Source organism: Mustela putorius, unplaced genomic scaffold, assembly GCF_011764305.1.
Source record: "Mustela putorius furo isolate JIRA1106 unplaced genomic scaffold, ASM1176430v1.1 tig00000242_pilon_pilon_pilon, whole genome shotgun sequence".
Classification (NCBI taxonomy): Eukaryota; Metazoa; Chordata; class Mammalia; order Carnivora; family Mustelidae; genus Mustela; species Mustela putorius.
Window position 1 is genome coordinate 13622596 of NW_025421325.1, and position 13654 is coordinate 13636249.

Genomic DNA, 13654 nt, shown 5'->3' on the forward strand with positions numbered 1-13654 from the left:
ATCTGACTGGGGTCAGGACTGGCTATGGACTACAGAGACTCAGTGGAATCAAACCCTTGACCTTGGCCTCATTAGCAACAGGATTAAACCAATTGAACTAATTGTATACAGACATTTCGCACTAAATAACCTACAGCTGAAGAGAGGACGGCCTGAGAGTGAGAAAAACTATATCATGATACTCGTGGTAACAAGTATAAAGGAGGAAGGAAGGCCACTGAACGTGCGTTTCCACCCTTTCCACAGAGTGTGCTGTTTGCTGCGGGAACAGCAAAGCATCGCCCTGCTCGTCATAGGGCAGGCAGAGAAGGGGGCCGCTGGTCTGAGAAGGGAGCGCCTGTGTGCCTGTGTGGGTGTTTGTTTTTCTTTTGTTTTCAAATGCAATTTTGCTCTTTTATGAGTTTTAAGAATTTACTTCCTTAAGTCAATTCACAACTGGAGAATATTATGATTAATAAAACCCTAGTGTATCCCCACTACCGTCTTTTAACTTTTCTCATGTTTTGAATATAGGCAGACCATGAATATTTCTGAATTACAGTTTCTTTTTTTTTTTTTTTAAAGATTTTATTTATTTATTTGACAGTCAGAAATCACAAGTAGGCAGAGAGGCAGGCAGAGAGAGAGGGGGAAGCAGGCTCCCCGCTGAGCAGGAAGCCCGATGTGGGGCTCGATCCCAGGACCCCGGGACCATGACCCGAGCGGAAGGCAGAGGCTTTGACCCTCTGAGCCACCCACGCACCCCTGAATTACAGTTTCTAAAGCACAGTTATCTTCAGGATGTTCTTGGGTTCCAAGGTGACTGGTGCTTTCTTAAACTCATGAAGGTGAAGCAAAGGGATAGAGCATTTCTGTTTATTTCTTCACCTCCTGGGCAATGGGGGGAAAATGAAGATGTCTTTGAGATTTTTTTTTTCCCCTCTCTCAACCCCTTTCGGCATGTGCCCTAGTGGTGGATTTTCAAGTTATTCATGTGCAGGAAATGAGGTTATTAATGAGGAAAGTCAAATATATTGACTTCTTATAAGAAAGAATCACAAACTATCTCTTTCCTGCAGTTATGAACTCTAGAGGATAGTAAACCATGTCATTCTGTAGACTTAAGAAGGTGAAAATGTTAAAAATTTGTTTTGAGGGCAATTTCTGAAAAATAAGTGTTCCGGAACCGTGAAGAGCCTTCTGCGTTGGGGCAAGGGCTGAGCGGGGAGAGTCCCATCTTATCTATCATACTTTAGAAAATGGTCAGCTCTGTGCCCTGGATCAGTCTGGAAGCAAATTGGTTAACATAAATTAACACAAAGAGTGTGTTATTACAACTCACTTTTGGGACCTGTCTTTAGAATGATTATTAGCTTCTGACAGATGCAGGGGAAGTCCCCTCTGCCTGTTGCTGGAGCCTGTAGGCTGTCCCTGGAAAGCACCCTTGCTTCTCTACCCACCACTGGAGTGGAGCTGTCATCTGGTTGTCTTTCAAGGCAGCCTGGGTGGCCCCCAAAAGCACTTGACATCTTGATGCTCTTCAGCAGTTTTACATATACACAAACTTTGTAGAAACATAAATTTGTCATTCGTCACCACATATGTTGATCTGGGGAGCGAGGTGCTTGCAGGTCTAGCTCCTGAGCTATTTGCGGCACTCTCTCTCTTTTGCTGGATGTTGTTCCCTGTTGTTTGTTTTGGAAGCTAAAATAACTCACATCTATAGAGACCTTAGGGGTGAGTCCTTAAATCCAGCACCGTTGTATTTATCTCAGGTAGATAAAGGTGGACGAAAATGGTAAGTGACCATATTACTTTTCAATTTATATTGGTAAAGGCGAACCTTCAAGACTTGAGATTTGCAGCAAACCTTCATGGTACCTAATCTGTTATCGCTTCTTTGCGGGACATCTAGGCAACCGTGACCTGTTCTCCTCTGCCTTGGGGAATGTGATAAAGGGGAAGAAACAGTTGGTTCAAGAAAAGCCTTTCAGACATGGTGGTAGTTTACAAAGACAATAATAATATTTTCTCACGAATGGGTTTAGATACACGTATGGTGCACCAAAGGAAGCAAGCAACCCTAGCAAAATGTTTTCTTAGGTTAGTAAGAGAGCTCTATTAAAAAAAAATAAATAAAGAATGTACACTTTTCTGGGTCAGAGAAAAATGTAAAATATGCATAGCAGTTAAAAAAGGTCTCCAAGCGCATCCTACAGTTCTTAAAACTTATCTTTTCCTTCAATGCCATTTAGTTTTATAAACTGTTAGCTTCAGTAGATTTGTTTGTGTGTGACTCTGCCTAACTAAACAGAATCTGTCTCGTTAAATTCTTTTGTATCTCTATGTTGATTTTTCCAACTGAAGCAACAACAGCCCAAGTTTACAAACTTTGGATGGTAAAAGTAACCAAGGTCCAAGAATCTATTTGTTTTTTAGGGTCCAAAATAGGGTAGTGAGCACATATATTTGTGACACTGTCAGCCTACGAACTTCTATATCTGTCCTATCACTTCCTCGCCACACAACTTCGGTTAAGGCATTTAACCTCTCTTGAGGCTCAGTTATCCTCCTTGGTCAAATGGGGATGACTCCACTTTTCTTTCCTGCAGCACAGAGTTTTTAAGGAGCAAATTCGCATTATATGTGAAGGTGCTGTGTAAGGTGTTACTTTGGATTTCTAATAATTCTTTATTTAAGGAAATAAGACCTTAAGAGTCTGTGGGCAATCTGCACTTTGGTATCAGCTAGGTAGAAAAGGAAGCTGTCTTGATATTGATGCTGGCGGATGAAAAAGACATCAAGAAATCTGTACGGATAATCCAATGCCTATAAAGACCCCAACTGTATTTTTGATTTAGCAAATGTAAAACATCTCAACAAAACCAACTGTAGACCTATGAACTGTTGTAAGCCTTTCAACAGCAATTCTGAAAGTTTACAAATTTGTCAAGGTTAACTGTGAGGTAAAAATAGGTTTTTGGATAGGTGAGATAAATTTTACCCCCTCAGAAGTGAGCATTTAAGAACAGGTATCTTATAAGGATATTCTGCAGTAGTTTATTTAATTTGTCCTTTTTTTTTTTTTTTTTACCTGGAATATGGCCTCGGCAAGTATAAAAGAATTCTTTGCAATAGTCTTTGCAGAGCAGGGGAAGTGCAAGGTCTCTTTCCAAGGCTTCTCTTTCAGGTGAGTGGAACAGGCTCTGGGAATGTGGAGAGCAAAGTGCACATTTGATTTCCTCCAGTAACTTCCCACATTCTGTGTTGTTGGTAACAGAAAATATCTGAAAGCCATAAATCAGAAACAAACTTCTCTTTAGTCACATGAAGTTAGGTTTAGTTATGTTTTTTGTAATTCTATAAGTAGACTCATGTAACTTAGCCATAGCGGTTGTCTGAAAAGAATTACCATGTCACAAATACAGAATGCTTTTAATAAGGATATAAGTAGAGTCTCTTGGGCTGACATGGGGGAGCAGAGGGTAAGGATGCCCAAAAGTGCTTCTTACTCTTGCAGGTCAAAGTCTGTTTATCTTTCAGGTATGAAAAACTATATGACAATAGTACTGAGACCCTTTAACCCTTTAGCATTTTACTCTGTGTCAAAGTGTACAGTGACTGATATTTACTCTAAATACCTTTATCCTCTAAATCCTCCAAGTACCTTTATCCAACTGTATATAAAGCAGAATTTTCAAAGACATGGTTATTTGTGTCTCAGGTAAAAATGTAGTTCACTCCTGATATTCCTAATATGATATTCTCAGGGATATTACTGGAATGACATTTCTCTAATTTCAGGTAATTTTTAATCTACAGATTGCATAGGGAAAGTTTCCTACAGTGGGGAAAATACCTTCTTTTCATGTTGTATAAAAATAATATCTGAAGCTGAACTGGTTTAAGACCAATTTTTATTATTCATTTTATCTTAGCCAGGAAAAACTTTCTAACTAGCTCCTCAGGTATGTTATATACACGAATAAACACAGGGGTTTAATAAAAGTGCTTTGTATAGGATTTAGTGAGTTTTAGTAAAAAAAAAAAAAGGAATACTTTATTTATACAGTATTATATCTTTTATTTCAGACTTTTATCTTTATTCATACAATATTACATCTTTTATTTCAATAAGACTAATTCAGGAGTTACTGATTCATGAGGTTAGTAATTTGTCAATGAAGTTGGTCTTGGTGTCTAGTACTAATTTTAAAAAAAACCAACTTCAGGAGCTCCTCCAATAGATATGGAAGACAATACCAGCACAATATTTGAGACTTGAAATGTAGTGCTGCCTAAATTAAGTATTGATTTTTCATAACAAAAAAATACCATAATGGGAATAAATTTCATACCTTTTCTGTTTATATAACTACATTTATGCCTAATTATTTCTTTAGAACTATGAACTGAAATTAACATCTGAAACTTCAGATCATTGTTTAAAGCAAATACTTCATTCACAAAAAAGCTCTAATTTGAGTAAATGGCATGGCTTCTGGTTTCTATGAGAAAGATATTCTAGATGATCACGAAATTTGGACTTGAGAGAACAAAGTGACTAAAAAGTATCACTGAATACAAGCATGATAAAACTTTAGCATGCAGTAATTAAAAGTCCCATAGAGGTTACCCTATTTCAAAAAAACTATATATATTTTGCAATGTGTTGTAACTATCTACAACACTCAGAAACGTTATTATTAATCACAATTATATTTACATTTTGATCTTTATCAATTTATGTAAATGACAGTTGCTTAAATGGTTAAAGTTTTCTGAAAGGAAACATACGCCAGACACTTAGAATTTGCATTCCAAGAATGTTTTAAATGTCTTTTATTGTCCATATTCTGGCAGACCTCACCAGATCTATTCAATATTAATACTGTTCAACTTTGTTCTGTTTGCTTATCGTACAGCAGGGCACTAAGAACAAAACAACTGCAGGATGCTAAAGTCACCTTTTTTGCCGGCTGAAAAACTGGAATATAATTACCTTTAGTTTTATGGAGAATATGCATGCTTCCATTTTTTTATAGCTGAAACAAAATGATCCCCATACACCCTCCCAGCTGCTGTCCAGGAAGAGCTTGATTTTAGTGCCTGAAGAATTTTGTCTTTTACAATTTTTGGAATGTGTTCTGGCCACAAGATCTCTCATCAAAAGTTTCAGAAATAGGATTCAATAAATTATCTGAAATCGAGTATAATGTTATTCTCTGTAAAGTTTCATGCTGTTCCGGCCCAGCAGGATGGTAACATTTTGCTCTGTGTGAGGTCTGCAGTGTAAATACCTATTTGAAGATAGATAGAGCCATCATTCTGGCTTTGGTTTCAATGAACCAATAGTCTTACTGAAGTCAATTAAACGGACTCAGTCCAAGCTGCAACACTGTTTTAGACAGATGAGTCCTGGTGTGTGTAGGGTAGTTTTTCTTCTTTTTTTGCCTATGTGCTTGTGTCCATATAGGTCCTTAACTTTACGTCTGACAAGGTCATCAATCTTAAGAAGAAATTTAAGCTAATTTCCTGTTTCGATTTTTAAAAGCCATCTATGAAACCATCAAATTATAGTGGTTTAAACTAAATATACTTTGAAAGTCATGTAAAACTTCGAAACATTATTACAGCATGCCTAGTAATGATTGTGGCTGTTGCTGACTAATTTATAACATCTGGCAGGTCATCCTTTAATCTTGAGCCACAAGAAAGGAAAATCCATAGAAGAAAGGTAAGATAAATACTGGAATACACACAGTGGAGCGTGGCCTACAACTATAGCTTATCAACAAATGGTAAAATGGGTGACAGAGACCTTCTGTATTTCTCTTTATTTATCAAGTAACTGAACAATAGAGGATAAAAAGGCACCCACATGGGTTCGATGAGCAGACAAAAGGAGAAAATACATGACAGTATATTAAGATGTCGCCTTAAGATCACTTGGTACACAAAAAGTTATTTCTAAAAATCATATGCCTACAAGGTTGTTCAGCTGTTGGCTAGAACACATGCGTCTCTGGACTATAGTGCTGGATTATGTCATTAAAGAGTTCAGTTTCAATTTTAGGCTAATATGTAAATAGATCATTGTACTAAGGCAGCTGTTAAAGGGACCCCAGGATGAGTTATTTGTTTAGTTGGATGTGTTCAACAATAGCCTTTGTCCCTGAAAGAGCCAGAGCAAACAAATGATTGTAAAAGGGCACACTTGAAAACAATTACTTTTCACCCATTCCTTGACAGCTTTGGCTGTGAAACCACCCAAGGTAGAGAGAGCGTCTAAGCCTCTGTGGCTACAAGTTAAGTTTTAGAAATGGGGGTATTTCAGTTGGCTGCGGATTCAATTTGGCTAATGGGAATTAGATCCTTTTAGCATGTTGTATTTAGGAGCTGCAAAAAAATATTGCCAAGACAATGTAACTTCCTAAATTTTGGCAGTATTTATTTATAACGGTAGTTAATAATCTCGTTTCAATACACGAGATTACCAAACTGTACTAAAAAGTTAAAATATGAAAGCATAATACCATGGCCAAAGGATTGAACTCAATCTTAGTTCATTACTTTAAAGAAAATGTGTTAGTTTGTAAACTTGATTTAATTGCACAGTTGAGCATGCTTAATATTCCTACCTTGTTTGCTACTATCTATGAAGTTTCTTCCTGTAGGAGGAAGCTATGCTTGTAGTTTCTTGAAAAGTTGCACGAATCCTTCTTGGGAATTTTTTTTTTTTCATAAGCAAAAACGGGTCCGTTCAAATAGCCATCATCTCTCCTGTACACACATTATGAAATAAGACCCTAACATATATTATAAGCCAGAAAGGCTTAGGGGAAAACAGGGAAACACTGAAGTTTATTATAAAATAACATGTTTTAAAAACTATTAAAACTTGAGAACTAACATAGGTCAAGAATGCACATGCATAGCTATATCACTACTCTGTTTTGAACAATTTGAGTATTGTTGGTTTATAAAGCCCTTGTAATGGAACCAGCAAAGTCTAGTGTACCAAATTTAATTCAGACACATTTTCCAAATGAGTAGGGTTTGTTGGAGATTGGAAGCACGTAAAACGGAAAGGAATGTGGATAGCTAACGTGGCAGATTTCTTCCTAAAGAATGATTTCTTAAAAAAAATTTATATAACTCCTCTTAAGGGTTATGACTCCCCTCAGTTCCTCCCCCCACTCCTCCAACTCCTCATTCTATTTAGTTAACAAAGTTTTCATTTCTCCTGTTCCTGGATGAGTTCAGTATTGCAGGGGTCTGCAGATCATTGGTACATTCATAGTGTACATTGCACACAGGGAGACTTAATGGCAAATATTTCTAAGCCCTTCTATCAATTTCCTGGTTCTTCTGGTCTCCTGGTAAAACCCTGCAGATAATGTGAATGTAGGTTTTTTTTTTCTTTTTTTTGGAATTTAATTCAATTACCATACAGGAGCTTAATGACATTGTTTTGAATAAAATGCTGGAATATCTGTTCCCTGAATCTCAGACTACTGCTGCATATGGTAAGAATAAAGAGAGAGTTGCAGCTGAAAACCTGCAGCAAGACAGTTCTCACTCATCTGGGAATAGAGGGAGTTGGACAAATGCTCCCTCAAAAGGCATGAACATTTGGACAGAGCTGGGGACTGAAAGAGAATGATGTTCTCTAGTTTCACCCATTAGTGAACCAACTAACAAACACAATGGTGTTGTTGTTATTCTTTTGCCATAAGCAACAGGACTCTGTGTGTGGGCAGCAGTTTAGTGGGGAGGAGGATAAGTCGACCCCTTTTTGTCCTATTGATTTTTTCCTATTTGCATGACTTGAGCAAATTAAATGATGCAATATGGCTTTTTGTTACAAAACAAAGTGAGAGATACCACCCAGACACATATGTTGATTCGTAGGAGCTGTTTACATGAGAATAGAGTGAAATCTACCGTGAACTGAGCATAAAAATTAGATTCAGCCTGGGTATTTTTTTTTTTTTTTTAATGCCTGGGCCAGCAAGACTGAAGCACAAGTTTTCCAAGAGTCTCTCAGACCTTGACAACTGCAGTGTTGTGACAGAGGAATTCTTAATTAAACCTAAAATGGAGAAAGGGAGGGGGAGCAAAGACACCTGATTGTTTATTTCCCGTGCAGGGATTGTTAATGACGTGATCCCCCGCCTGCCTTGCAGTACAGTAGAGAGCACACGTTGCTGCATCCCATGACAAGAAAGATGTTGCAAACTCAAAAATAAGCTTGCCTTTACACTCAACCAACACTCTTTCATATTTGTTTAGACTTGAAAACACAAGGAAAGTGTAAATGCCATTACTCCTAAAACCAATTTCTAGAGAAGATGTTCTTAGACAACTCACTGCCATGCAAAGCCCGAATTTACAATGTTTCAAAACATTACAAACCGAGGCGGAGAGAATAGTCTCAGTTTTCTGAGACAAATATGCCCCAGCAAAATCTTTCGCCAGTCTTTCGGGTTCTCAACGGGAGTACCAGGAGTTCCTTTTCGCAGCTTAACTATTGTAATGCAAGACAACCCCCTCTGACGGGGCTGGGGCTCATAAACCAACCATGCTTCAACATCCTTTGCGATTCAATCCTCTCCCTAACCGAGCACGTGGAGAAAACTGCACAAATCTTGTTACCCTAGAAAAATAAACCGGAAACCACAGCCACCTTAATTTACAGTTTCACCGCAGCCAATGCCCGATTCGATCCAAAACACACTGCTAATCGCGATTCTTTTAAAATATTTACCCAGCCCAGAATGCGGGTACCACAGAAGCTTCTCTTTTCTGAGACCGGCAGTTTTGCACAGCATCCCGACCGCGGACTCTTGGGGGCGGGAGAGCTATCTGCGCACCCCACAGAAACACACGACCAAATCACACTAGCACTTCAGAAAAGTTATCGAAAAGAACTCTCCGAACAAGTTTCGCCCTCCTCCCAGCCACCAGCATTTCTAGAGCCGCGGGGAACCCCCACCTAGCCAGGACGTCAGTCTCGCATCTGTGAGGCGGGTGCGCGCTTACCTTGTTATCCAGGCGCCCCAACCCTGGGCTGTCATTCCGCAGGCAGCAGGACAGCCGAGGGTAGAAGCCACCGCACAGCATCTCTCCCCCACTCAGCAGCTCCAGCTGGGACATCATCCGCCTATCTCTCCTTTTCAGGCGCTTCGGGGGGTTCCCATTTAGGCACCTTCTCCTCCTCGCTCCGCTCCCTTCACTTCTTTCCCCAAACTTAGCATCTCCTTCAAAGAAGCCCAGAGCCACGGCCAGAAGCAGCAGCTTAAAGGAGAGCATCTTCAGCATCGTCTGCCCGGAGCGGCAGGGGCTCGGCGCAGGAGGATGGGGGGTGGGGGGGGGGAACGCCACTGCCCAGCAGGGGCACTAGGGCGCAGCTCCAGGAGGAGGCTGCGGGGGACACTCGAGAGGCAGAGAGTGGTGGCGGGGGCGAAAATATGTGGAGCGATGCAACTTTGCAAAAAATTAAAAGACAAGGCGATGGGTCCAATGCCTGAGGGGAGTCCGAGGAGCGAGATAAAGTTGTCCGGATGACACCGTTAGCAGTTGCGCGAGTGTCAGTTGGGTTAGGGGCTTCCTGCTGCGGCTGGGAAGTGGGAGGAGAAGGAGTTGGAAAAGGAGGAGGAAGAAGAGGAAGAGAAGACGGCCACAGAGGTTCACTTGTCCGTGTAACGGGAGTTGTTTAGGTGAGACAGTAGCAGGAACAGAAACGGCGGCGGCGGCAGCGGCGGGGCAGGCGCGGGCAGGGCCAGCGCTGGGCTCTAGATGATGCTGAGGTCTCCTCTGCCGGCGGCTGCAGCTTCTCACACAGCCTCTCATGTTTCGCTCCCTCTTTTCTTCTTCTTTTTAACTAGCGCGCGGGGAGGTGCTGCCACCGCGCGCTCCTTGACGTCACCGCTCCTTGCGCGCCCCCGCCCGGGCCGGGCTGGGGGCGGGGGGGCAGGGGTGGGGGGCGGCCCCAGCGCGAGCGCGTCCCCGGGGCCCGACGGCCTCGCGGCTGCAGCGGGGAGGGGCCGCCACCAGCGGCGGCGGACGGAGGGGGAGGGCCCGGTGGAGCCCTCGGAGCCAGCCTCGAGGGCGCGGGACCGTGCGCGCCCGCCTCGCCGAGGTGCCCGGCTGGGGGCGTCCATGGCCCTAGTCCTTCGGCCCGCGGGCCCCGAGAGACAGATTGCTCGCTGGCTCCTCTCTCCTCCCCTCAGCCCCTCTGCACTAACCCTGGGTAAAGGAGGCCAAGCCCGGGCTCGGAGAGCAAGTGAGTAAAAGTGGGCCGCAGGGGGTGAGAAGGGAGGGGCCCCTTCCAGGCCTCCCCGCCAACCCTCGGCCCGCCCCTCGCCCCGGGCGGGGGAGGATGCACGGAGTGGGCTGGAGTTGGCGGTAGGTAGTTTTTCGGTCCCTTTACCGTCTCCCGGACGCATGGATTCCCCTGTTCCCCGGTGATTTCCAACGTGAAACTCGAGTCGGTAAAGCTCTTCCTTGGGGTCTGACTTAGAGGCGGGGACGACAACTCAAACGCTGAGAGCCGCTGAGTAGGTTAAGACGGTTTGAAGACTGTTGGAGAAGTACCCATCCTTGCTGAGTGCTGCGCGCTCCCGAAGTGGCACAAGCGCGTGTGCGCGCGTGAGGTGGGGTGTCGGGTCCCCCAGCCTGGCGGGCGGGCCCCGGACTCCCCTTTCTAAGGACCCACCTGTGCCCTGGAAATCATCTGGGCCCGGCCTGCACCTCCCCGGGACGCAGGAGCGCAGGTTCCTCCCTGCCAGGTGGAGGAAACTGGCCGCGAAGTCTGCGTTCATTTTCAAGGGGGTGGAGGAGGGTCCTGGGGAGATTTCCCCGGGGGTGTAAATACAGAGGCTACGGAGGCGTTAGTTCTGGAGAAGAATTAGTAGCCGCGTTTCGGGCGTGCAGAAGCGGGATGCCCAATGTATCCCGTGTACCTAGATATTAACCTTTCTTCCAGGTAGACAAAGTCTGTGTAAAAATGTTTCTGAAAAGATCTGTACGTTGTCAAGTGTGGTGACTTGACGTTTACGGGATCCCCGCAAGCTGGCGTGAGAAGAAGCCTGTTAAGGGACGCACACAGAACGTGCTTTCTGCCCGTTTGAGTATTTTTAAACAGGGGAGCACATTTTCTGTTAGGATTTTGAAGAGGAGATAAGGCAGATTTCCCATTTTGGCAATGGAAGAATGTTCCCCATATTTGGATTTGCTTCACTTCTCGGACATAAACTTCTCCAAGCTAACGTGAAAGTTGGTGGAGGTGGACAGCGGATTAAACGAATTACTGTTATTAAAGTGGCCGCAGTGGCTAGATAAGGCTTCTCCTTGCCCCTTTCGATTTCTGGACCCTAATTTACGAGTGGAGTAAGGATTTCCCCCCAAAGAGGTGACCGATTAGAATAACTGAAAAAAAATCTGCTGCGATATTTGGTCCAGTACTGAGCTCAGTGTAGGTCCGGGATGGCATGCTTACCATTTCTCTCAGGGGCTGTTGTATACGCATGCCTTTTTAATGTGTGTGATCGCAGATGCTACTTCTGATCCCACAGACTGCTTTATCTGACGTTCTTCCTGCACTGAGGACTTTTAATATAAAATAAATCATAGAGCTATAAGGACTTAAGACTTTAAACTCTCATTTAATAAACAGGAGAAGACAGATTCCATCCAGATTAAGTCACTTGCACAATCTCAAGTAATTAGGTAGTCCTACAACCAGGACTCAGGGATCCCATCTACGCTTTCCACTATCCAATCCTTTATTCACAAATAACCGGTTTTATGTTCAATTTCCAAAATAAAAATCATTAAAAAAATTATATTTCGGTGGTTTGAGCTCCCACTCCAAATGATGAATTCGTCTTAGTAGTTTTGGAACAGGCCTTCCTTCCTTATGGTTTGTACTTCAAGACAAGGACATTGAAAAGTTAATTTTAGTTTTAAAAAATTATGTGGCTCTTAAAATCTGTGACCCTATGTTTTAAGAAATAGATTTATAAAAGATTACTGAAATGAGATAAACATGTTCTTTTTTGATACATGGGAGCTAGATTTGATCCCGTATGTTGTTCGTCATGGCAGTCAATAAATCGGATCACTGATGAAATAGCAGTTTATTCTCAGTGCCACTGATATAATTTCCAAAAAGTCACTAAGCAGTGCTATAAAAGGGAACTAACTTCTTCTTCTTCTTCTTTCTTTCTTCTTTTTTCCAGAGGGAAACTGCACAGCTCACCTAGAGCCAGCTTGACAGCGTGATTTTTAGAACTCAAGAATCAGCATTGATTTATTTAAGATTAAGCCTTGAAAGTCCACTTGGACGTGGCACACCATGTACACACTGGAACATGGAAATGATCTTCCCTCAAGGACATCTCTCTCTTGAGAACTGGTTCCAAGAAGAAGAGACCCCCTATCTGACCAAACTCAGCCAGACAAATTTAATCAGTGTTTTGGAGCAAGGAGTAAAGCTGTACAAGGGTGGCCTGATCATTCCTTTCTGCTTGCGTCCCCACGGAGCATCCCCCTCCAGGATGGCCACCTACAAGCAGGTTGTGCCTTGTACCAGGGCACCTGGCTGGGACAGCCAATGAGAACTGAAATCCTGCCAGGCTCCACTCACCAAGCCAGGTTTTTGGGTCCGTGCTTGTGTGTACTGAGACGATGTGGCTCCTTTCCTAAGTTGTACCAATGCACCCTATATGGGCGAGGGGCAGTTCTGACCATCCCCACACCATATCCCAGTTCTGCCTAGGATTCCTTACATCCGATGGAATGAAGATTCTCATGAACAGATTAGGTTTGTCGTACAAGATGAAATTTTTGACCCAAATAGAAATTAATTTCATAGATAAAGCTCAAAATATTACTATGGATGTGAATTATGTCTGTGCGTATTTATATATGCCTATATATGTTGCTGTAGATATGAAATATGTTTGTATGTATTTATATATACCTATATATAGTTATGTGGATACACATTTTTATGTATCAGAAATTAGCACAACTTAAACTTAGTAAATGTTGAAATTAAAACTATTTTGGGTATCGGAGTCAGTTTTATATATGAATTTCTGGTCTCGTCACAGAAATATATACTGTTACATTTTAACAAATATATATTAAGTGCTAGGCACTGTGGTGAACAGTATGTATACAGTAATGACAAATAATACTTCTGCTTCTAGGTAGTTTATTATCTAGCAAGGAGGCCAAATGATAAGGTCACAGAATAACTTAGGATTTTATAAATTGTGCTAAGGGCTGTGAAAAACACGCCAAGACAGAGAATAACAAGGCACACTTATTTCAGATTAAGTGACTGGAAAAAGTCTGTCTGTGAAAATGACATTTCAGTTGAGACCTGAGCTCAGTTGGAACGAGTTTATGGTGTAACTCCACCCTAACGTTTAAAGTAGAGAAGCATTTGGATTCAGACTAGAATATGAGACATTTAAGGGAAGGCACAGGATAAAGAGGTAAATAAGGGGAGAGGTGAAGTTAATAGTGTAGTGTATAAACTAGGTAACTAATGAAGTCATATTCATGGATTTGTCCTTTCCTTTTGCAAATACCTAATCCTCATTGCTCTTTGTCTCTCTCTTTAAATCCTTGGTTTTTACTCAGCTTCTAGGGCTTACTG

General features: G+C 42.2%; 2 protein-coding genes across 2 annotated transcripts in view; one reads left to right on the forward strand and one right to left on the reverse strand.

The window, feature by feature from the left end:
- Positions 1–9303, reverse strand: part of LOC101677400 (hedgehog interacting protein) — a 92768-nt gene extending 83465 nt beyond the window's left edge. The window contains exons 1-2 of the mRNA XM_004757992.3: positions 9025–9303; positions 3074–3266 (exon numbers count right to left, since the gene is read on the reverse strand). Of these exons, the coding sequence (XP_004758049.1) occupies positions 3074–3266; positions 9025–9303 (472 nt within the window). The remainder of the gene's footprint in view (positions 1–3073; positions 3267–9024) is intronic.
- Positions 9304–9780: 477 nt separating this feature from the next.
- On the forward strand, positions 9781–13050 carry LOC101677215 (homeobox protein Hox-D9-like). Its single transcript, XM_045078352.1, has 2 exons — positions 9781–10267; positions 12225–13050. Exons 1-2 carry the CDS (start codon positions 9781–9783, stop codon positions 12257–12259), a joined length of 522 nt encoding a protein of 173 aa, XP_044934287.1. The 3' UTR covers positions 12260–13050.
- The last annotated feature ends 604 nt before the right edge of the window (positions 13051–13654 follow it).